The sequence below is a fragment of the Eleutherodactylus coqui genome, chromosome 2 (genome assembly GCF_035609145.1).
Source record: "Eleutherodactylus coqui strain aEleCoq1 chromosome 2, aEleCoq1.hap1, whole genome shotgun sequence".
Taxonomy (NCBI): Eukaryota; Metazoa; Chordata; class Amphibia; order Anura; family Eleutherodactylidae; genus Eleutherodactylus; species Eleutherodactylus coqui.
The window spans coordinates 176,987,638-177,013,008 of record NC_089838.1 but is presented as its reverse complement, the minus strand read 5'-3'; the positions used below and the strand labels follow the sequence as shown (position 1 = coordinate 177,013,008).

Below are 25,371 nucleotides of genomic sequence, written 5' to 3'. Positions count from 1 at the left end.
GGCGGCGCAGTGGGAGTCAGCCTCCTCAATTCCTTTCAGAAGAGTGGGCCTGGTTGGCAGACATCTGCCATGTCCTTGGTAATTTTGAGGAGTCTACCCAGGTGGTGAGCGGCGATGCTACAATCATTAGCGTCACCATTCCTCTGCTATGCATCTTGAGAAATTCCCTGCAAACCATAAAGGCAGCTGCTTTGCGCTCGGAAACGGGGGCGGGGGAAGACAGTATGCCGCTGGATAGTCAGGGCACCCTCCTGTCTATTTCTCAGCGCGTACAGGAGGAGGAGGAGGAGCATGAGGAGGATGAGGAGGAGGGGGAAGAGACAGCTTGGGCCGCTGCTGACGGTACACCGGCTGATTGCCTGTCATCCTTTCAGCGTGTATGGCCTGAGGAGGAGGAGGAGGAGGAGGAGGATCCTGAAAGTGATCTTCCTAGTGAAGACAGCCATGTGTTGCGTACAGGTACCCTGGCACACATGGCTGACTTCATGTTAGGATGCCTTTCTCGTGACCCTCGCGTTGCACGCATTCTGGCCACGATGGATTACTGGGTGTACACACTGCTCGATCCACGGTATAAGGAGAACCTGCCAACTCTGATTCCCGAAGAGGAAAGGGGTTCGAGAGTGTTGCTATACCACAGGACCCTTGCGGACAAGCTGATGGTAAAATTCCCAGCCGACAGCGCTAGTGGCAGAAGGCGCAGTACCGAGGGCAAGGTAGCAGGGGATGTGCGTAGATCGAGCAGCATGTACATCCCAGGCAGTGCAACAGTCTTTAAGGGCCTGGCCAGCTTTATGGCTCCCCACCAAGACTGTGTCACCGCTCCCCAGTCACGGCTGAGTCGGCGGGAGCACTGTAAAAGGATGGTGAGGGAGTACGTAGCGGATCGCACGACCATCCTTGGTGACGCCTCTGCCCCCTACAACTACTGGGTGTCGAAGCTGGACACGTGGCCTGAACTAGCGCTGTATGCCCTGGAGGTGCTTGCTTGTCCTGCGGCTAGCGTCTTGTCGGAGAGGGTGTTTAGTGCGGCTGGGGGAATCATCACAGATAAGCGTAGCCGCTTGTCAACCCACAGTGCCGACAGGCTAACACTCATCAAGATGAACAAAGGCTGGATTTCCCCAGACTTCTGTTCTCCACCAGCGGACAGCAGCGATACGTAAGCAATACGTAGCCTGCACCCGCGGATGGAAGCTACGTTCTCTCTCACCATCCAAAACGGGGACATTTCTGCTTCATCAATCTGTGTCTAATATTCCTCCTCCTCCTCCTCCTGCTCCTCCTCCTGAAACCTCACGTAATCACGCTGAACGGGCAATTTTTCTTAGGGCCACAAGGCTCAGTCAAATAATTTTTCAGAACAATTTTTATAAGTTTCAATGCGCTTAAAAGCATTGGAACTTTAACTTGAACCAATTTTTCGTTACACTGGGCTGCCTCCAGGCCTAGTTACCACTTAAGCCACATTAACCAAAGCGATTAATGGGTTTCACCTGCCCTCTTGGCTGGCCATGGCCAATTTTTGGGATGTACATTAGTACTGTTGATACAGCAATTTTTGTGGGCCCTCGCCTACAGTGTAATCAAATTAATTTTTAGGCCACCTGCATTACAGCTGACGTTACCTCAGCTGTGTTGGGCAATGCAATGGGACATTTTTATGTACCGCCGGTGGGTTCCAGGGAGCCACCCATGCTGTAGGTGCACACGCAGTTTTTAATACATCTGTACACTTCTAAAGAACCCCAGTCTGACTGGGGCATGCAGTGTGGGCCGAAGCCCACCTGTATTACGCACGACATTACTACCTCAGCTGTGTTGGGCAATGCAATGGGATATTTCTGTGTACCGCCGCTGGCTTCCTGGCACCCACCCAGGCAGTGGGTCCACAGGGAATTATAAATGCATCTGTTTCCACTTATAAAGAAACCCAGTCTGACTGGGGCATGCAGTGTGGGCCGAAACCCACCTGCATTAACCCTTTCCAGTCCACTGTGTGACCTGTGAAGACATTAGGGTTTAAGGCTGTACAGCTCCGTTGTTGGTAGACGTCCGTCGGGGTTCTCTTACTGTATATTGCCAGCCTCTCTGCTGTCGGAGCCTATCCTACGTGTCAGCTCATGCAGTACTGGCTTTAGCCAGCATATAGCGCCGTTGTATAACGGCAGAAAAAGAGTAAGCCCCCTAGGAAAACCATATACAAATTGGATTGGAAAGGGTTAAGCACAACATTACTACCTCAGCTGTGTTGGGCAATGCAATGGGATATTTCTATGTACCGCCGGTGGCTTCCTGGCACCCACCCATGCTGTAGGTGCACACGGAGTTTTTACTACATCTGTACACTTATAAAGAACCCCAGTCAGACTGGGGCATGCAGTGTGGGCCGAAGCCCACCTGCATTAAGCACGACATTACTACCTCAGCTGTGTTGGGCAATGCAATGGGATATTTCTGTGTACCGCCGGTGGGTTCCAGGGAGCCACCCATGCTGTGGGTCGACAGGGACTTCACAATAGGGAGTTGTACCTGCCTGTGTCTATGAATTAAAAAGCCCGGTCTGACTGGGGCATGCAGACACCTTGACAGAATGAATAGTGTGTGGCACATAGGTTCCCCATTGCTATGCCCACGTGTGCAGCTCCTGATGGCGGTGGCACAGGATTCTATTTCTCATTGCTTCTGTACAGCATTGTGGGCTATCGCTCCGCCACTTTTAAAGAGGGTCGCTGCCTAGCCGTGCCAACCTCTGCAGTGTGTGCCTGCGGTCCCTCGTCATGGCAGACGCAATTCTAAATAGACATGAGCGTGGTGTGGCATGAGGGCAGCTGAAGGCTGCCCAGGGACACTTTGGTGTGCGCTGTGGGGGGGAGGGGGGGCGGTTGGGCAGCATGTAACCTAGGAGAAGTGTCAGTGGAGTGTCATGCAGGTAGTGATTGTGCTTTGTTGGAGGTAGTGTGGTGCTTAGCAAAGGTATGCCATGCTAATGAGGGCTTTTCAGAAGTAAAAGTTGTTGGGAGGGGGGGGGGCCCACTCTTGCCGGTATTGTGGCTTAATAGTGGGACCTGTGAACTTGAGATGCAGCCCAACATGTAGCCCCTCGCCTGCCCTATCCGTCACTGTGTCATTCCCATCACTTTCCTGAATTGCCCAGATTTTCACACATGAAAACCTTAGCGAGCATCGGCGAAATACAAAAATGTTCTGGTCGCCCATTGACTTCAATGGGGTTCGTTGTTCGAAACGAACCCTCGAGCATCACGGGAAGTTCGTTCCGAATAACGAACACCCGAACATTTTGGTGTTCGCTCATCTCTAGTAATAGTACAAGAAACAACACATAGTTGTCCAGTGCCAGACACAACAGCGTCGTTTCCTTGGTCTGATATGGTAATTATCTTTACATGGCTGTGAGTAATCAGTGTTGGATCATTCATTACCTGATTATTTGTTTCTGTTTCATACCTCACTGAAACATTTTTTTGTGTTTCTTACAACTCAAGTGAGGCTTCAATATGCTAATAATCAGAAAGCGTCTCAATGAATAAATATAGAGTAAAGTGCCAAAATATGCAAGCTCATGATCCAGCTCAAGGGCCCTTTATAGCAGTGACATCCCTCATATATCATTGTATCTGCGTCCTGCTGAGAACTGCTATGTATTGGTAAGCATGGCATTTTTCAATGCATGTTTTAATATACTTTTTAATGTACTGAGCTAGTTTAAACAATTGAATTTGCTTAGCTAATAATCACTCAGCTTACCTCATATTACAGTACCAAGAGTGAGTTCCAGTGAGTTAGCGTGCATCACGTGGCCAAAAAAGAGTGTCACTGTTTTATTTTGCCCTCTAGTGATATTTTCAGTTTGACACGATCCAACACTACCTTGTTCGCTGTCATGGCAGTCCAAGGTATCCATAGCATTCTTCTCCAACACCATAGTTCAAATGCATCAATTTTCCTTCTGTTTTGTTTTCCTGATCGTCCAACTTTCACAACCACAGGTAGTTATGGGAAAGACGATTGCATTGACCAGTCTGGTTTTTGTTGCTTTACCAGATCTTTTCCATTCCTTGCATTGCAATCATACCAAGTGTAATCCGTCTATTGATCTCAGGTCCAGATTGCCCATTGCAATGGATTTTGGATCCAAGGAAGATGAAATCTTGGACCGACTTGACTACTTCGTTGTTAATTTTTATGTTCACTGTACCGCTGCTTACTGTGCTCATGACTTTTGTTTTCTTACTGTTGAGGTACAGTCTCATGCTTTCGCTTTCCTTTTGCACTCATGGATAAGGTATTCCAGGTCCCTTTTACTTTCACAAGCAAGGCGGCGTCATCTGCATATCGAAGATTGTTGACATTTCTGCCATCTATTTTGACTCTGATTTCTAATTGGTCCAAATTGCATCGCCTCATGATCATTTCTGCGTACAGACTGAAAAGGACTGGTGATAGAATGGAGCCTTGCCATACGCCTTTCTCGATTCCAAACCAATCCGTGTTTCCATAAGCTGTCCTGACTGTTGCTTCTTGGTTTATGTAAAGCGACCTTATAAGCTGTTCAATATGTTCTGGGACCCCCATTTGTTTTAGACACTTCCAAAGCTTGTCATGTTCGACACAATCAATGCCTTGCTGTAGTCGATGAAACACATGTACACGTCTTTTTGATACTCTCAGGTCTTCTCCATGACCAGCGCAGGTTCGCGATTTGGTCTCTGGTGCCACGTCCTTACGGAAGCAAGCTTGAACGTCTGTCAGTTCCCATTCAACAATTGTTGCAATGCATTTTTGTATGATCTTTAAAAATTTTTTACTCGCGTGAGGTATGAGGGCGATGGAGCGGTAATTGGAACATTCTTGAGCATCACCTTTTCTTGGAAGTGTGATGGAGACAGATCTTGTCTAGTCTTTGGGCCATGATTTGGAGCTCCAGATCTTTTGACATGGGTCCATTAGAATCTTGACTGACACTGGTTTGAGCATTTCGGCTAGTATGTGATCAACACCTGAAGCTTACCTGTTTGGTAGTTTTTTCAGGGCTCATGTGACTTCTTCCTTCAGAATGCCCGGTTCTTGGTCTACTTGATGTATGTGATTACCTGCATACAGCTCTGCTGTATATTCACGCAACCTACACTTGATTTGATCTTCTTGTAATAATTTGCCATCCCAGTCTTTGATAGTTGCTGCCTTGCGTGGTATGAACGGTGCCTGTTTCTGCTTCACATGCGTGAAGAGAGCTTGAGTGTGGCCTTGCTGGTTGGCTTTTTATAGTTTTGTGCATTGGTCATTCCAGTAGCGCTCCTTGTCTCATCTGACTTTTTTTCTTTGAAATTCCACATTCAGCTGTCTGAATTCCATGATGGTGCTGGCTACTTTAGCTGTTCGGCGCTTGTTGGCGATTCTGATGGATTCATCTGATAGCCATTGCGGACATTTTGCAGATTTTTTGAAAAGGATGACTTGTTCAGCTGTATTCCACGTGATGAATTAGATTTCCTCTAATAATTCATCACGGTCTTTTCCTATGGCACTTAGCGCTTCAAATCAGTTATTGACTTTGACTGCGTTTCGCGAAGGGATGTTATCTGCATCAAAAATTTCGTATTGCTGGTGACCTTTAAAGTTGTCGAATCTGACCTTGATTTTTGCGACTAGGGGCTGAAGATCGGGGCCGCAGTCTGTACCCGGAAGTGTTTTCATGGCCAGAATTGAGCATTTGCAACACAGTTTACATAGGAAGTAGTCGATTTTGTTTCCATGCACTCCATTTGGGGCCATCCATGTGTACAAATTGCATTTTGGCTGCATGTATTTATGATCGATAGGCAGTTTTCTGTGTAACGTTGGACCATACGTGGCCTACATTGTTCCACTCAACCAATCTGAATTTGCCAACGACTGGTAGGTCTTCTCCAGAGCCAATTTTTCTATTGAAATTCCCTGTTATAAAAGTGATATACTTGGCAGAGGTCTGATTGCTTGCTTGCTGGAGATCGGCATAATATTTTTCAATGTCCTCATCTGTTGCATCGGTTGTGGGCACAAGAACTTGCAGAATTCTGATTGAGCGAAGATTCCCATTGATGTGTATGGATATGATCCTATTGTTTATGGCATTGAAACAATCAACCCAAGCTGTGCCTGCAGTTACAAGCGCCGGCCACCACACAGAGGTTTGTGAGGAGATTAATGCTACTTCTGCTCTGACCTCTGTGTATTTGCGGTGCTGACAACATGTGCCCACTCAGCTGACTTAGTGTGGTACCTGAGCCTTCTTGGATCACCACTGCAACATGTGCCATCTCTGCTTCAGGGCTCCATGCCAGACCTTCTTCCGCACCTGCAGGAGAGGACTTCCCACCATCACATACACTGCTTGTACACCACTACAGCAACTGCTCTTGCTGTTCCTGCTGTCCCAGAAAACACCTCTTCTAAAACAGGGACTTCTCTGAGCTGTAAATGGACAGTCCTTTGGCTGAACAAATGCAACAAAGACCAGTAGCGTTTTAGAAACTGCTGGCATTTTTACATTTGGCATAAATCTTCTGAAGCGCGATATGACTGGTTTACCTTGGATACAATGATGTACAAAATAACCCTTAAATGACAAATACAGCTGTGATCTATCTGTTTACCTATTACTTTCCATCTGTGAATGGAATACTTGACCGCAGGCCAGATTGAGATCCAGTCCTTTCTCAGCCAGGCTGCCTAAAAATAGCAGCAAAGACTGAACTTTCTAAAAGTTACAAGCTATCCAGATGGAGGAAGGTGGGAATTTTAACTCCTTTTCTGAAATGCTGAGGTTAGAGGGAACTGAATAAGAGACCCAATTAAATTTAAATATCACGTATAAACAATGGGCACTTTTTATGCACATGTACTCCAAATTGGAGGAAACTGATGCATAAGAACCTGCAGACATAATCGAAAAATTTGGTTCTGGGGTCAGAATATAAGACAACCGGAGGTTAGTACCGCTGCAAGTGTCATCAGCCCTGAGAATGAGTGAACTTAAATACTGTTAATCACTCATATGCTTCTAAATTGGGAGCTAGGAAAAAAGTTAACTCCTAATTATATATATATATATATATATCTACACACACACACACCTGACCTTTGAACCGAAAGATGCCAGGCAGATTGATGGGGATCCTTCTTGCCACATTGCCAATTTCCATCCTCAACTCCTCCAGATGAGATACCTGCTTTACTGCAGGGTCCCCAAACTGTTACACACACACAGTCCTGGTTGTGATTTGAACAGAGATGCAGTACCTGAAGCTATGAACAAGAGTATAGTGGAACAAGCTGGGGTCAGGGCTGGCAGAATGGGTGCAGTAACGAGATCCATGCATCAAAGTAAGTAACGGACATTTTCAGTGATTGTTTTTAATTTTTTTATTTCCACTTCTGTGATGCATTTATATTAGTGTAGGGACCCACTACAACGCAAGGAACGGTGAAGTGGTTAGTGGGCTCATGTATCTTGGCCAACATCCAATCAATGCCTTGCATTTATTATCTATCATTCACATGCAGTGTGGCATTAAGACTCCAGGGAGAGCCCAGGGTGGCAGTACCAATGTGGTTCACTGTTGTAAATGCAGGGCAACCTGCCAAATTATCATGGCGTCATTAATAGGTTGCTGATCTGCATGGTGAACTACATATATCAGAATGGTCTGGCACCCTGTATCCACTATGTGTGGGAGTATACACCAAGCAGCCACCCCCCTCATTATCAAGAAGCAGTGTGAGTGGCTGTCTTATCGGTGTCCTGCACAGGTGTTATTGGCTCCTCCATTTAGTAGTCAGCTACCTGCATGGTGAGAGGAGGATGCATCTATATGCACTCCTCAGTCAGTAAGTAACGGCCATTTTCTGTGATTGGCAGTAACGAGATCCAAGCTGAAAGTCAGGTAGCAGGCAATAACAAAATTCAGAGCCGAGGTCGAGGAGCATAGAAGTCAGAATGATCAATGATCAGGCAAAGCTCCAAGCCAGCTCCAGCACGAAAAAGGGCTTTGTCACAAATGGCCGAATGATATCCATTGATTAGGCATCTTCACTATGGATTCCTAATATAGCAGATGCTGACTGGTTATTGGTGAAGTCCAAGGTAAGAAAAATCACCTTTTCATTGACTGTGATATACTGATTCAAAGAACAGTACAGCATAGCACATGACAAAAGGCGTCATACGTTACTGCACATCCAGGAACATTGGGAAGTTTTAGTTTTGAATAAAGGCACTTTTAACCCCTTAGTGACCGCCCATACACCTATTTACAGCAGACACTAAGAGGCCTTATTCCAAACATTACACCTTTTTTAAGGGATAAAATTGGAATAGGGCTGCATGAGTTTCCAATGCCGGTAGGAGTGGGGGCTTAGCTGTCTAATGACAGCCAGGTTCCAGCTCTAACGGTTGTGAACAGAGAAACCTCCAAGCCTTTATATGTTAGTTAATGCCACCATGCTATACAAAATATTAACAGAAGGAGGGGCTTCCTCGGTCACCCATCTGAATTCTGCAATACATTTGCGGGGTGCTACTGAGTTCCTATGGCACCCAGGGGCTTAAAGATGGGCTCTGAGTCTGCCATCTAGAGTGACCTCTGAGGCTCAGCTGTTTTTATTATGCTGACCACTGTCTCCAAATTTGACCCCGATTGAGTTTCTGCTGCATTATGATGGAAAGACCAGCTGGCTGTATGTAGCCCTATTATGAAACCTTCAGTAAATTTGTCCATTTGATGACGTGGCTCCCAACAGCATCTTAGAGGCATCCTCACTCCTTAATATTTTTATCTAGACACAAAGACAACACAAAGTAGTTTCCGTGGACGTGATAACATCTCCAGCGTCACAGACTGGTTTTTGCCTTTTATCCTTCTCCCAGCTCATGTGATTGGCCTGAAACTGCATCGACTTGCAGAACTTGTTTGTCTGAACATATCCTGAAAGTTGCATAGTGCTGCAGCAAAATCCTCATGGTTTGGCATTTTCTCTGTGATATTAGAGTGTGCTTGGTGCTTTAATAAGTGCTAAGATGTTTAACTTTTATTAACATTCTATGTGAGAGCATATTGGGAATACAATACATCATCTAATAAAGCGCTGTGATTTTTCTAACACCGCACAAATGACTTTGGCCGTTAGGTAGGAAAACAAGATTGATTTATCTGAGATATGTGAATGTGCACCTGGCTTTCTGAATACACTTTAGTGCATGCAGGCTCTGTAGACAACGGTGTGAAGCATTGCCGTGCTACAACCTGGAGAAAGTAGATTTTTTAAAATCTCTCTTGAAATGTAATAGAATGATGATTTGAGAGTATATTTGCTATGAGATGTGATGTCTCCGAGATCAGCTGCTGAGGGTTAGTGTAGTACTAAATAATTATAATAGATTCATTGTCTCGGTGGAGATAGGTAATTGGCCACTTTATACAAACTCACAATTTAAAGATGACTAGCTGTACTTCAAATGGGTTTTTCCAAGTGTGGCAGGTGTGAACTATTGATTAGATTTGAAGTACATTTCTAATCTGAGAGGGCAATCTCATTTTCAGGATCAGTGGAGGTCCTGCTCAATATACCATAAGTGTTTATTACGGAGAGCTTTCACCTCTTTGCTGCCTCTATGCTGAGCCTTCCAGCTGTGATTCATTGAACAGGGACCATGGACGCCTGTTCTCCTAATGGGGGCAGGCTTCACTTCCCAAACTCCCACTATCACACTTTTATGGTTAGGCCATAAATGTATATGATGGGATTACCCTTTAAGGTGTTTTATAAGCAGTTCTATCACATGTATATGTAGAATGGTTGGATACCTTGTACTTTTCCAGACAGTTACAGGAAATGAAACCAGACAAGAAATGATGGGAAAGGGTAGAAGAGATATCTTCTGTTTGGATGCTGTCTGTAAACCAGCTGTTTTTTTTTAAGACAATGTCTTGATGTGAAACTACAAGCTTTAAAAGGGTTAAATATGATTGGATTTAGTTTCCGTTTGCAGTACTAACAAAAGTGACCCAATAGAAAACCAGTGTCGCTTTAAGTGCAAATCACTTGTTAAATTTCGTGCGGGCTTTTAGTGGTCCCTGCATGTAAAGGCAGCCGTCACTGTGCACTGCTTCCTGTTATTCATGGAGCATGGCTCATGTAAAAGGCTATACAGAACCATGAATTGAATGCGACTTTGCCGCCCACGTTACCAATGACTCACATGTTCGCTACTGCCTATTTTTGCTATATTTAACGTTTCATATATTTTTTCATTCAGACGATTGAGTTTGTATAAAATGAATGAGCAATTAACAATAACATTTATTTTTGCCAAGAGGTACAAACTTCATAAAAATGTCCAGATGCCTAGTAGTAAGCAGCAGAAATAGGATTAACCCTTTCCAATCCACTGTCTGACGTCTGAAGACCTTATGATTTAAGGCTGTACAGTTCCGATGATGGAAGATGTCTGTCGGGGTTCTCTTACTGTATATTGCCAGCCTCTCTGCTGTCGGAGCCTATCCAACGTGTCACCTCATGCAGTACGGGCTTTAGCCAGCATATAGCGCCTGTATAACAGCATATAGCGCTTGTATAACGGCAGAAAAAGAGTAAGCCCACTAGGAAAACCATGATACAATTTTGGATTGGAAAGGGTTAATGAGATATTACATTCTATGTGGACACCATAGAATCTGTAACTCAGGTCAGAAACTTCCCCCTGTTCCATTTCTTTAGGGCTGCTGCACACTGGCGAGGGCGATATCTGGCTGTGATTCACGGCCCACGATCACCATCGCAATCCATGTGAAATCCCTGAATACAAGGAATTTTCATGTGAAAACAGCCTCGAATCACTGCGGGGAATCCTTTCACCCCTGCCGAGGCTGAAGGGATTTCCCTGCCGAGGCTGAAGGGATTCCCTGCAGGGCTGAAGGAATACCCCAGCGCAGCTGACACAGCCACGGCAGAGGATCGTGATGTTCTCCCATTGTTTTCAGACTGATTCTGATCTGGAGGGTGCTGACTCTGGTCATTGTGAACCCCAGTTTATGACTACACCTTATAAACTAATTTATTATGAGAATACCTCTGCAAGGTACATGGAACAGAGTTTCCTCTGCAGATTTTACCGCAGTTCAGCGAGATAATGTGGTCATTGATAAGGTTGTTTCCTGCAGATTTTCTTGGTAGATTTCAAACAATTGACTTGCTGCAAATTTAAAGTTCACACTATAGGTTAGTTCCACTGCGGATTCTGCATGGATTTTCTTTGCAGCGTATTTGTTAAGCTCTCATCCACTTTGCTGCTACTGTAAACATTGCTCATTTCTCAAGTTGTTCATTATGGGCTGCATTAACCCCTTAACGACCAATGACGTACCTGGTACGTCATGGAGCGTCGGGGTATGTATGAAGAGAGGTTGCGTGGCAACCTCTCTTCATACAGTGCGGGCATCAGCTGTTTATAACAGCTGACACCCGCGGGCAATAGCCGCGAGCGGCCGCGCGGCCGATCGCGGCTATTAACCATTTAAACGCCGCTGTCAATTCTGACAGCGGCATTTAAATCCCCCGAACGATGTTCGGGGGTCCCGCGCGGCCCCCCCGCGGTGAGATCGGGGGAGCCTTGCACGTATCATGGCAGCCGGGGGCCTAATGAAAGGCCCCAGGGCTGCCTTAGCAGACTGCCTATCAAGCCGTCCCCGTGGGGTGGCTTCATAGGCTGCCTGTCAAAAAGCAGTATGACGTAATGCTATAGCATTACGTCATACTGCAGGAGCGATCAAAGCATCGCATCTTAAAGTCCCCCAGGGGGACTTCAAAGTAAAGTAAAAAAAAGAATCAATAAAGTTTTTTTTTAATTGAAAAAAAAAAAAAGTTGTAAAAGTTTAAATCACCCCCCTTTTGCCATATCTTTAATTAAAAGATCTAAATAATAAATTAAAAATATGTATTTGATATCACCGCGTCCGTAAAAGTCCGATCTATCAAAGTAGCACATAATTTTTCCCGCACGGTGAACGTCGTCCGAAACAAAAAATGAAGAACGCCAGAAATGCACTTTTTTAGTTACCCTGCCTCCAAGAAAAAACGCAATAAAAAGCGATCAAAAAGTCATATGTATTCCAAAATGGTACTATCAGAAACTACAGGACATCCCGCAAAAAATGAGACCTTGCTCAACTACGTCGACGGAAAAATAAAAAAGTTATCGCGCGCACAAAATGACGACAGAAAATAATTGAAAAAAATGTTATGTCTTTAAAAAAAAAAAAGAGGAGTATAGTAAAAAAAAACCTAAACAAGTTTGGCATCGTAGTAATCGTACCGACCCATAGAATAAAGTTATCATGTCGTTTTTGTTGCCATTTGTGCGCCGTAGAAGCAAGACGTACTAAAAGATGGCAAAATGTCGTTTTTTTTCCATTTTACTCCACTTAGAATTTTTTAAAAGTTTTTCAGTACATTATATGGTACTTTAAATAGCACCATTGAAAAATACAACTCATCCCGCAAAAAACAAGCCCTCATACAGTGACGTGGATGGATAAATAAAGGAGTTATGATTTTTTTAAAGGGGGGAGGAAAAAACGAAAATGGAAAACGAAAAATGGCCGCGTCATTAAGGGGTTAAAAATGCAGGGCTGTTCATTTTTCCGTCTTTATTAGCTGTTTGTGGACCTAGATAACAAGATTTAAAAAAACTAACATATAAATTCAGATCTTCCAATAGCAACATTAGAGTTTAACTTGATTCCAACCTTAAAGGGTTTGTCCAATTTACAATTGGGTGACTGCTGCAGTCAATGAGAGGCTGCAGTGTCATATTACCAAACTCCTGGCATCATGGCACTCAGGATTTGCGCCCATGCCAGGAGAACGAGTGGTGGCACTTCAGCTTCTCAGTATTTTAATGCAGACAGCCCTATTAAAACGGGGGTGGTCCGGTAGCCGGACAATCCTTTTAAAGAGGACCAGAAATGTACCCATGTCAGCGGGGCCAGTTGCATAGCTTTGGAGGTGTGGCTCTGTTGTCTCTATTTCCTAGTACCAGCTCTAAATATTTTTTGTGTAACAGACAATGCAGTGAGCATATAGTAAAACAGTTTGTTTTTTCTGCCCCCTGTTGATTACAAGGGGGACTATGTAAATATGACTTTCCTATCTGCTAAATGAATTCTTTGGCAGAGTCTTTCTTCTGCTAGTGCTTTTTTTGATGATATGCTAACCATATTTTTTCTTAATCTGTTACTCTTCTTTGTCTGTATCAGAATGTAGGGCCGCTCCAATGATTTTTTAAATTCATTATGTACCTATGCCTGCCGGTATATATATATATGTCGGCCAGTATTGCCTTGGTTATTTTTCCTCTCGATCTTAAACTCCTAGCCTCTTTTTCCTTATAGTCATGTGATCTCAATTCTGACCAGCTCAGATTTACTTAGGTTTAAGTGTTCACTTTCTAATCAGTTTTTCAACCAGTGTGATGCTATTACATGGGCCATATCACATGAACAGCTTAGAGGGGGACACACACTCCTATAATAGGGGGGATCACAGCTCCTCCTCTTGACTAAATACTTATGGTCTGAGGCTTATTTAGAAGAATATAGAAGGTAATAATTAAACTGTTCCTTCAGCAGCCAGAAATTGTATAGCCTCTAGCTAATGCTGTATTGAGGCATCATATGAGAGTGAAAACAAAATTTTCACTATCAAGATGGTTCCTGATAAGCATCAGACAGGAGGCTGCACTGCATGAAAGTGGCTGCAATACACAGAGGAAACCTACAGAGTATGATAGACAATCAGTTGAGGGTGGGAGAAATGGAAAAAAGTAATTTTTTTTTCTTCTCTGGAGTAGCACTTTAATATGGGAATAGTCACAATGTTTTGATTTGTAACTATGCTCCTAGCAGAGCTGACCTTGGTTTGGATAGGGAATTGTGCTGTATCATCAATCGAAAGCCCTTAGGGCTCATGCCTATGGCAGTATGCATAAGGGACCATTTACAGTGAAAGATGATTGCTCAAAAATCGCTCAAACTCATAACTCTAAGTAGATAACTAGCTACTAAAAGAGTTGTGCAGGCAGAGTGGGTACCGCCGCGATCGCTATGAGAACAATGCAGCTGTTTTGCATATGCTTTCAGCTGGTGTCCCGCTGAGAACTGCCAGTGGGATACCAGCTGAGAGAATCTTATCAGCGCTGCTGGCTGAGATATCAGCCTGTGCCATTAATGAGAGTTATCGCTCATTTCTAGAAAACTAGAAGTGAGTGAATGAACAGTGCATGAAAAGTGCATGATGGCTGCGCGTTTAGACGCAATGGTTATCGCTCAAAAGATTGCTTTTGAGTGATAATCGTTGTGTCTAAATGGGCCTTAAAACGCTGAAGGTCTCCCTGCAACGTTGTACACATTTTGCAGCCACATGCTCTGCCAGGAGCGAGTCGGCAAAAACTGCATATGGCACTGCGCATGCCCATGTATCACACGGGCTTGCGCAGTGATTTTTTTTTTTAATTCCCTGCTCTGAGCGGGGATATGTATGAAAACGCTGCCCATACTCAATGTATTGCAAATGGACAGCGTACGATACACAACCCATACAAATGTATAGTGCTCACACTGCATGGTACGCAGGGAAATAAAGCATGCTGCGATTTATTTTGCTTGCATATTGATACAGTGTCCACACGCCGGCGTGCATGGATCAGTGAAAGTCCATTGACTCCATTTACCGCGTATCACTTGTCCCTACAAAGCTCCTGTGATACATGGTGAAAACAGTCATGGACATGAAGCCTTATGGTGTACCAAATGGCACCCAAATGAAACAAAATAACATATTTTACAGTGGTGTTATTTGGGCACTGTAATACAGAGGTCCCCAACTCCAGTCCTCAGGGACCACCAACAGGTAATGTTTTCAGGAAATCCTATGGTAAGAACACCTGTGGCAATGTCTGAGGACCGACAATAATTACATCACCTGTGCAATACTGAGGAAATCCTGAAACCATGACCTGTTGGTGGTCCCTGGGGACTGGAGTTTGGGAACACTTCTGTGGTAAACCAAAAACGAAGCATTGTACACTCTTAAAGGGGTTTGTCCAGGTCTATAAACCTTACTCTATGCTGTGTGATATCCCTGTCTATTAGGTAGTAGGGTTTGTAAGGTCTTTTTTTTTTTTATATATTAGGGCAATGTGATTTCAAGCATATTCCAAGTCGCCTGACCATGACGTCTCGTCAATGTAGCAGGAATATTCACTGCAATGTCTTTTGTGTGTGATTTGTAACAAGCCAGCAAGCATACTAATAATGTGATATTCTTGCCACTGAGTTGATAACGCTTGCTTATTAGCTGTCATACTGGAGGAAATGTTTGATTTCCTAGGGCTAGCTAAGTAATTTTCTGACAACATTGCCAGTTATTATTAAAGAGGAAAGGCGCATGGAACACAGTTGATTCTCCACCTAATTCCTCCCTGACCTGTGAGTGTGGTTAGAGATGTTCATTGAGAACACCAGCCTGAACGGAGAACTGTGTGTATCTAATAAATTCCTTTAGCTTTGGATGAGCTCTGAATCTTCAATGAGACTCTCTTGGCAGACGTGCTGGTTGATTTTAATAAAAATAGCTTCTTTCAGCACTGTGAGTTCAGGATGCCAAAATTACAGCTGCCTTGCACGATTACTCTTAAAACTCCTTTAGGGCTAATTAGAACCAGTGGGCAAATTAAGTGTATCGATTGCAATTCTCTTGAAATAACCCCCTTCTCTTCCTTTTTGTTTTATTTGTTTCTTGGAGAAATTAATGTAATTCTTTTTAACGTCCCCTTCTCAAAGTGTTGTCTTTTTTCTTTTCAGCCACAACACAAAGACCACGTCATGGCTGGATCCACGGCTAGCAAAGAAAGCTAAACCCCCAGAAGAGTGCAAGGAGAATGGTAAGTTTTTTTTTTTCACAGTTCTTCTGGAAAGGTTCCCATTAACCAGTTCTGCACCAGATTTGCATAAACATGTTAATTTTGTTAATTAGTTGCAGCTCATTTTGGATGAGAACCGCAGCACAGGAAGTAGTCATATCCTCATTTGTGCTTTTATCAAGTACCTCCCTTTCCTTGTATTCACTCTCAAGGTTTACAACAAACCTAGTTTATTTGGTCTGGGGCACTGGTCTGTCGGCTCTCCTATACCCGCCTCGGTGTGGTAACACTAGGGCTCAGTTCTTTCAAGGAAGATGCAATGCAAGGAGAACCAACAGGACCACTTCAAAGGATTATGATTATAATATCATGTACCCTTAAAGGTAAAGGCACTGCATTTTTAAGTCCTTGCTGCTAATAGCCAACAGGTTGTTTGATTGCTTTCAGTTCAGCTTGTTTATTTTTATTACTTTGTTTTAGAATTGTTTGCAAGCTTATCAAATAAGCAATTTGTATTTGTTTTTATCATAACCCTTTACTATAATAATATATACTAGTTATTGGTAAACGAAAAGCTGTGCCATGCATAATAGTAGATGAGCGGTGAATATACACTTGATTGCTTTTTCTTGTAGTCGCCTTTGCTATTGCGGATTTGATGCAGAGGAATGTCTTCATGTATCTCATAAAGGAATAGCCATCTCCATGCAACACCTGTGAGCTGTACACCTGTGTGCTGTAATCACAGGGCTGCAACTGCAGTATTAACACAAATTACTTGCGTCTCAAGTTAAAAATGTCAACTTAGGAGCTATTTTCACAGTTGGCTACGGCTCAGCACTTTTTGTTTGAGAATCAGTGTGCTCTTTAAAGAAAGATACAGCTCTTCTTGTATGCAGGGAACATCTGACATGCCCATTCATCAATTAACCTTCACATATTCAGCGGGGAGAATAACTTTGTGATCTTATTGTGCACACAGCCCTTATTATTATTGTTGGTTTTTCTTATAAAATGACATTTTAGCTCCTTTTTTTTTTTTCTTTGTTGGGCGGGCGTACTTTGCATTACCCATGATATAGCTAGAGATGCAGTATAAGTGCTTGTATGATCTAGAACACTGCAGAAGATGGAAATGAATGCTATTCATGGATGTCTCGTGTTCCCTTGTGACATACAGCACTATGTCAGTGATGATATACCTAAAATATAACTCAGAGGTTGCTGAAAGTGCGGATAGGTGAACAGGATACAGCAAAGAAATTGTGTGATGCTTCAGAATATGGCTCTAGTTATTTGTGGCGGAGACTTCACATTAAGGAATAAAGACCCTGAGCAGACAGGCAGACTCTTGTGCCAGTGCCATACACGGCACATCTTAATGCGGTCCATTTATAAACGAGGTGTGACAGGAAGACGCATACAAATAAAGCTGTGCCTAGTCATTAATTGAAGAAGAAGTGGATCCATTCATAACTTTAATGCAGGTATTTATTCAGGAATAATGACTGTGTCTGTTCTTAGACATTTGCATTGATATTCCATTTGCACGACTCTGCATCTGCTGGAGCAATAATTGCATTTAATTGCTAGCCAGATTGATTTATACCTGTAACCACATTGAACAGCTTCACAAAAATTACTTTTTTAATTTACTAGTTTCAGGATGGATTCTAAACATTAGCAACCTGTAGACCTGCTACTTTTAGTATTGAACTTGTTAAATAGCTTATCACACGGCAGCTTTATACTTGTTTTTTTTTTATATAAATGGCATTTTAATTGACTTTTATCCTGCTTTGGAATTTTAAGGAAACCAAGGAAACCTTGTCTTGCTGAATTTGTAAAGCACATGGGGCAAAATAATATTATACATTTTCGAAATATATAGGGTATGGTCCAACGCTGCATAAACCACATGCGGCCAAAACACCGCCCACCCACAGCGGCCAGAAGTAATACTGCCCTTTTACCTGTGGAATCTTCCTGTTGTTGGCCTTTGAAGCTGTGTGGGGTTTCAGCCACACATGGTTTGTGCAGCTGGGAACATACCTTCACCTCTCATGAGAAATGTCTCTCATTCAATGCCATCTACAACAATTATCAAGACTGTCTTATGCTAGTATCATAGCTGCAGTGCATCAATAAGTCCTTGTTGTCATATACATTGCAGAAGCATGTGCACGGAGCATTTATGGAGGCAGATTAAGTCTCTAAGGCTTTGCACTGCAGACCAATAAGCATAGCCTGTGCCTCCCCTTACCGAGATAGTCCTTGTAGTTTAGAATGCTTCCATACATATGACTTCTAATTGAGCCTGACACAATTTGAAAATGGGGGCATAGGAAGGTGCAATATGGCTCCATACTCCTGAGTACTGTATTCCTGATGTTGTACAAAGCTGTAATTTGGTCGTGTACATGAGGCTTTAAATGAATGTGATTTAGTAATCAAGCATTCCAATTATTTCACTAAAGCAACTGGACATAATATAGTACAGCTCAAACTATGATTGTAAATGTACTCATGTAGCATTATTTTAAATGACTTAATTTTTGCATTATTCTGCATTGACTATGCTGTTAGTACATTGATGTACTGGCATAATATAAAGTGAAAATCAAATATTTTCAGACAACTATGCTTGTATTGTGCAATTCAGGGCTGAATACTCAATGAAGATAGGCCACAATATACTTTTTGGAACACAGTATGGTCAAATACATTGAGCTAGTTCATTCGATCGTGGCACCTTAAGTATTAATGAATAGAAAATGTAGGGAAATATGGTATTAACGTGTACAGGTAAGGTAGGTGCAATTTAAGTAGACTTACCTGCTTACCAGGAGAAATCTTTGTGGTTCAGTGGCTGGGTGAACAGGAGTATAGCTACAGGGGAAGAAGTCAATTGCCTGGCGCCTGAGAGAGCCCAAAGTTCCCTCTGCCACATAAGAAGGCACCAGTGTTATAAATGGGATGGGGGTGTATACACTGCATTGTGGCCCAGGAGCTGCAAATTATGCCTCTGCTTGTAAATTGGCACTGTCAGGTCAATAATACTATGGTAATAAGCAATGTAGTGTCTGGTGCGAACTGTACTCTGCTGATCCTGGTGCTACATTTAAACAATGTTATGCTAATCCTTAGGCTGGTTTCACACAGGTGACAAAATGACGCAATTTTCCGGTGACGTGATAGTGCGAGAAAACGCATGTTTGTGAAACCCAAGCTTTTCAATGGTTTCCTTTACATTAGCGATGATTTCACTGGTGCTATGTTGCGAGAAAAGAAAATCAGGGCAATGCTGTATCTTTCTGCAATGTGCTATTTTTTTTAAATCTCCCATGTTACCCTATGGAGCCTCCTTGTTTATCACATCGCAAAGCACAGACTTGCGATATTCGTGTGATGCGTTTTTAGCATAAGAAAATCCTATTGACTTTTGTGATAAAAAATAGCGCAATTTTATCACTAGTAGCAGTGATAGATTATTCGGAATCGCAATCTTTTACCACGATTTCAAACTGTTTTCTAACGCATTTCACAGCATTCAACAGCCTTTTTTAATGCACTCCATCATTGTGATGGGTGATGAGGCGCATTAAAAAGCGTTAAGACACACAAAAATAGAGTAGAGAGTGTTAGAAAATCGTGGCGTTCGTACTAATGCCGCATTCAAACACTGAGCTGCGAGGCCCTATTGAAATCAATGGAAGCGGTTTCAGCATTCAAACGCGGCTTTGAACGCTGTAAAAAGTGAGCTGTGCGAGAGCAGCCTAAGGGTGCAGAACTTCAGCTTTTTTTCTGGATTTTCTGCTGTGGTTTTTGGTGCACTCGTATTACATACAGATTTTTTCATACAATTTCCCCCTCTCATTTGAAAAAGGGAAATTTGGTTTGAAAATCCGCAGCATAAATTGACATGGATTTAAAATCTACACCGAAGGTCAATTTGTGCTGCATGTTTTCTTTGCAGTGTGTGAATGAGATTTCTTAAAATGCCTTGATGTCTGTACTGTACAATTCTGCAGCCAATGCCTTACACTTAATGTGCAATGCCTAATAAACCTTCTGTATATAAAATATCTATCAGTTATCTTAAAGGGGTTGTGTCAAGATAGAGGTTACCCCCTATCCATTTATAGCTGAGATTTTTTCTGATTGGGGGTCTGGAGCCCCCAGCAATTGGAGAATAGCGGTCCCAATAGCTCCACATGAATGGAGTGACATGTGCACTCCCTCTCCATTCATTTCAGTGCGAGTTTCAGAGATGGTGGAGATCAAGCATTTGGTCATCTCCGGTGCTCCCATTAAAATAAATTGATGGGCAGCATGCATATGCGATTGTTTTTTCATTAATGTTCTTGGGTTTGGTCAAGACTGCCAACAATCGGAAAGATATCCCCCATCCTGTGGCTCTGATATAACTTTGATTTTTGGCAGTGGCACAACTACTTTAAATCCCTTTTCACAATTAGTAAGCTGGAAAAAGTTATTTAGTCTTGTCATCTTTGTGCAGCTGATGAATGACTCATTTTGCATGTATCCTGCTAGCTTCAAGTCCATAGGAAGTCAGAGCTCTGCATACAAAAGACTTCTACTACTGTATATTACAAGCACAGAGTATAGAAACTGATGTGTGGGGAAGTACTATAGACTGGCAGTATCGCAATCCATCCTTGGAAATTGAAGGGGCTTTAAGGATTCTTCAGTCCCACATGAACAGGCCACAGAGCTGAAGGACACGTGCTTCACAAGACAGTGGGATAGGGAACACTGATATAAAGTAAATCTGTAGCTGGACATAAGCTGCTACTCATCCTTCAATGTAGTTGCTATTGGCCTTGTACATGTAGGCGCTTTTTCTACATTATTCACCGTAAAAAGAATAAATCTCTGTCACTGGACCAAAAGAGAGTGACTATTTCAAATCTAGCGGAATTTCTTAATTTGATTGATATTTGGGCTCTGATTTACTCCTAGAATATTATCATCGCTGTTTGTAAATCTTTCCTGTATACCTTTTTGGCTTTGTATTTGCTCTGCTAAAAGAGAAGCCGTTCTCTTGCAGCAGGAGCCTCCCAGATTTTTAATTTTTTTTGCATTTATTTTGCCCTCTACATATTTATAAGCTTTCTAGTACTTGCAGGAAAGAAGTGTCCCCAAACTATGATCCTGTCTCTATCACGCTTTGCGGATTCTGCGAATTATGTGCCTTTATGCCTGCTGCACATGGGCGGAAATTCCGCGGCGGGATTTCCCGCAGAATTTCCGCCCGTGGAAGCTGCCATAGGATTGCGTTAGAAAACGCAATCCTAGGCAGACGGCCGCGATTTGTCCCTGCGAAATCACGCACAGACAACAAATCATGGCATGCTCTATTTTTAAATGTCACTCCCCGGCCGCCGGCTACGCTCTGCGCATGCACCAGCTGGCCAGCAGCCGGCATATCAAAGAGCCAGAGCCGTGGGAGAGGTGAGCGCCGCACTGGTCCCTGCAGGGGCTCGGGTCGGGTCCTGCTGTAAGAATTCTCGCAGCGGGATCTGACCCGGCCGTGTGCAGGTAGCCTATATTATATACAGTGCTTGGCTTTAGAAGCATCGCATTTTTATGGTCAAAATGCAGATTTGGTATTTTAAGACCATAGGACATTGTTCTGAGTCACCCATATAGCTTTTGTCAATATACACTGCATTTCAGACTTTGTCATTTACCATTTTGTAAGCTGCAAACAGTAAACCCATGTATGCAAAGCTTCTCCCAGCGTTTCATCAAAAGTTATAACTTGAATGGAGCTGACTGGCACAGCTGGAACATCTGGCATTGACCAATGATGTTGTTCCACACACAGCCTATGGACACATAGGCATGCAAAAAAACACGCTCATCTGAATGAGGCCTAATTAATGAGCTGTGTTTACTAAATTTGATAACCTCATTGACCGTAGACTGGGGAAAGCCACTGTGTCTTCTATTTATAACACCCTTCAAAAAGACTACTTCAGCTAAAGGTTTTAAGCCCGCTAGACCCAGAAATTCTGGCAAAAGATTGACTATTACAGTGCCTCTAATTGGGCGTTGACTCTAACACTATTACCATAATTCATCCTGTAATACCAGGTGAGACCCCCTGAAGAGAAGTCCTCCTCCAGGACTTGCGGAGCCCCTCCAATTATTCATATTATCTTGTTGGTAGCCAAACGTAATGAGAAGATGGCTCCAATGAGATATTCTGAATGTCTTAGAAGTCATTGCTCTACTCAAATCACTAATGGCAATAAAACTGAATGTTTCTTCTGTAAACAGAGGACATGTTTTGTTGTTCATTTAATACAAGATTGTTAATCTACTTATCCCTTTCCTCTACGACACATGGTATAATACAGAGGAAAGGGGCCTACTCTACACATATGAGATAACCTAGAAGGGAGAATGTTTATCATTCCTGGCTTTATTCCACTTTGTACTACTGACACTTATTTAGAAAATCTACAGATGTAGCAAAGCTTAACTTGACTCTTAGGGCTAATGCCCACAGATGGAATAACGCATCTATTAGATTCTATTGAACCTAATAGCTCGTCCTCACATATGGGATTCTGCCGCGGATTTATGCAGCTGGAAAAAAATCAAGGCATGTTCTATTTTACCACGCTTTTCCGCAACAGGAAGTCTCCATTAATATAGTATTAATGGGGACCAAGGAAAAAAGCGGTAAAAAGTGCATTTTTCTGCAATCACCAGCGGGGACTTTTTTGTTTTATCCCCGCAGGATTCCCACGGTGTAAAACCGCAGGCATATCCCGCTCCGTCCGTGGGCATGAGCCCTTTATCTGGCAAAGAAAGTTATCTTAATGCATTATTTGCCATTTCAATGGCTTTGCTTTATGGGTTTTGTTGCGTTAAGATAAGATGCGCACAATAGCATTTGAATGCCATACGATAATTTGTCGCACTACATTATCAGTCATCTTTAAACATGGCTACATCTGTATAATTGATCCAATAGGCTCTTCAGAAACTTGATCGTAGGAGACTTGAACTCGAAGGTGATAGATGGATTGTAACACTAATTGAATTCTAACCATTCCATAGGCTACAATGTTTAAAAAGTAACTGCACTTTTAACTAACTTGACTTGTCAAAGACCATATCAAAAGTTTTGATCAGTGGGGGTCCTGCTGCTGAGAATGCAAGAATGAGGGGACTGCAGCGCTCACCCAAGTATTGTGCCCCCTTTGCCATCTTAGCTGATTTTTGACTCCTCACAGGAGTTGAAGATGAGTGCATAGAGGGCTATAGGCATCTTCTATAGACCACTGAGGCCATCGTCAGCTGCCGTTAGCAGGTGAACAGCAGAAAAGGTGGCCGAGGGGGCACTTGGGTGAGCGCTGCAGCCCCATCATTCTATCAATCAGAGGAAGTCTCAGCAGCAGGACCCCCACTGATCAAAACTTTTGACATGACTGCACTGTTTAAAGTGCAGTTACTCTTTAAGTACTTTAAAATAAAGTTAATACACGCATGTTTGAGTAAATTGACATCTTATTTACTCTACTATGCATATTTCTTTTGCTTCTGTATTTTTATTTTCTTATGCAATTGTCATCAATTAAAATGCTTAAAATAATAAAAGTAGTGTTGTCTTAAGGATGTATGAGATTTCTTGTTTGTTCTCCTGAGCTCTGATTTTTCCGGTTCAGGCAGCCATATGCTTTACAGTTGTCTTGCTGCTTCTATCACCTTTTTTTTCCCTTTATTTAATAGCAGCCAAAAGTAACCTACTGCTGTGACAGTGCTTCACATCCATAAGAGGAATTGATGTGTACATATTTTTGATATATCGTTTATTATACTGGGTATGTGGCTGGAATGAGGCATTACGAGAACAGAAGGTTATATTTGTAATCACAAATGTGGCAAATGTGTTTATTATCATGCTGTCTAAGGTGCTTCTCAGCTGTCTTCATCAAAATATTTTCCTCTTTATTTTGACACTACCAATTTATTCTGCATGGAGAGCAGGATGTTTGAGATGCAATGTTTCATTAGAACTTTTTCAGTGCGGTGTGTAAGAAAACAAATGCATGTATTCAGTGTAGCTAGATGAGCTCTTGTAGGTCAATCTTGTGCTAAATCCTATTACTGTCATTCAGTGCTATATGCATATTTGAATGTCTTGTTGACTTGTAGTAATCATGTACTTAAACAAGGCATCTTTAAATAAGGAAACTATAATAATTTGTTTCAAACTCCAAAAGCAAGCTGGATTGTTAAAGTTTTACTGCATGACACGTCATTCTAGTGAAAAATGGACTGTGCCTTTCTTTAGTGTTTTTTTTTCCTATTCGATAAACTGGGATTGCCAGGTTATGAAGGGCATATCTGTGTGTGTGTGTGTGTGTGTGTGTGTGAAAATTCCCTTATGTATTTCTACTATCAGAATGATTCCATTAATGAATGGGCTCAATGTGATATTACAGCACAGAAGGGGATCAGAAATGCACTACCACTGCCCTGCAAATCCATCAGCAGAATACAGTCAGCCCTAAAGAAAATGTATAATTAGAATTGACCTATTGTTTAAAGGTGTCAAGGTGCACCATCACCGCTTCCCTTGTTAACCCTCTGCTGGGGCAGCAGTTGGGCACCATCATCCTCCATGCGCTCCATGCCATATCTGTTCAACTGCTGGCTCTCTGCTGTCTGTCCAAAGGACATGCGTGCTCTAACCCCTTCTTTTAAAGGGCCAGTGCACACACCCCTAACACATCCCCCACCAGTTTCCCTCTGTGTCTGGCTATATTATGCATCCTCTCCATATGGAGGATGCCTAAGCAATTAATCTCCTTAGCCATTGTGACAAAGCCTCTGTTGTGTACATCCTGGTTCTGACCTTCTGCCTGTTTGTAGATTCTCCCAGAGTCCTGTGCTCCCTGATCTCGGCTCTGTTTATTGGACTTTGTCTGCTACCTGTCCTGACCACCTCCTTTAGGCACTACAGCCCAGTGTAGCTTCAGCAGCCACACCACAAATAATCACTTGGCGACCCCACAACCAAGGCCAAATCCTGATTGGAGGAGTAAAAGGTGAAAACCAGGGGTTACCCCCAAATGCTGCCTCCTCAGTCCCAAGTCAAATTGGTGTGTGGCAAGGCAGATCCATGTCTGCCTGTTCTGATAAAATGGAACCTGTCACCACCTATGAGCACCATAAACTAAGGATGTCATTTTAAGGTTAGGTTTACGCAGGGCGGATTTGCTGCTTTTTTTCCACGCAGACTTTTAAGGCCTCCTTCCCACGAGTGTGACGGGCTCCGCCGCGTAATATTACGCAGTGAAGCCCGTCACGGCGCCCCCCAGAGCCCCTATACTTACCTGCCGGAGATAGCG

General features: G+C 42.9%; 1 protein-coding gene across 5 annotated transcripts in view; it reads left to right on the top strand.

Moving 5' to 3' along the window:
- The window catches only part of MAGI2 (membrane associated guanylate kinase, WW and PDZ domain containing 2), a 955,112-nt gene that overhangs the window by 637,632 nt on the left and 292,109 nt on the right, over positions 1-25,371 (top strand). For all 5 annotated transcript variants that reach the window (XM_066592005.1, XM_066592007.1, XM_066592003.1 and 2 more), the window contains exon 6: positions 15,921-16,000. In XM_066592005.1, coding sequence (XP_066448102.1) covers positions 15,921-16,000 — 80 coding nt within the window. The remainder of the gene's footprint in view (positions 1-15,920; positions 16,001-25,371) is intronic.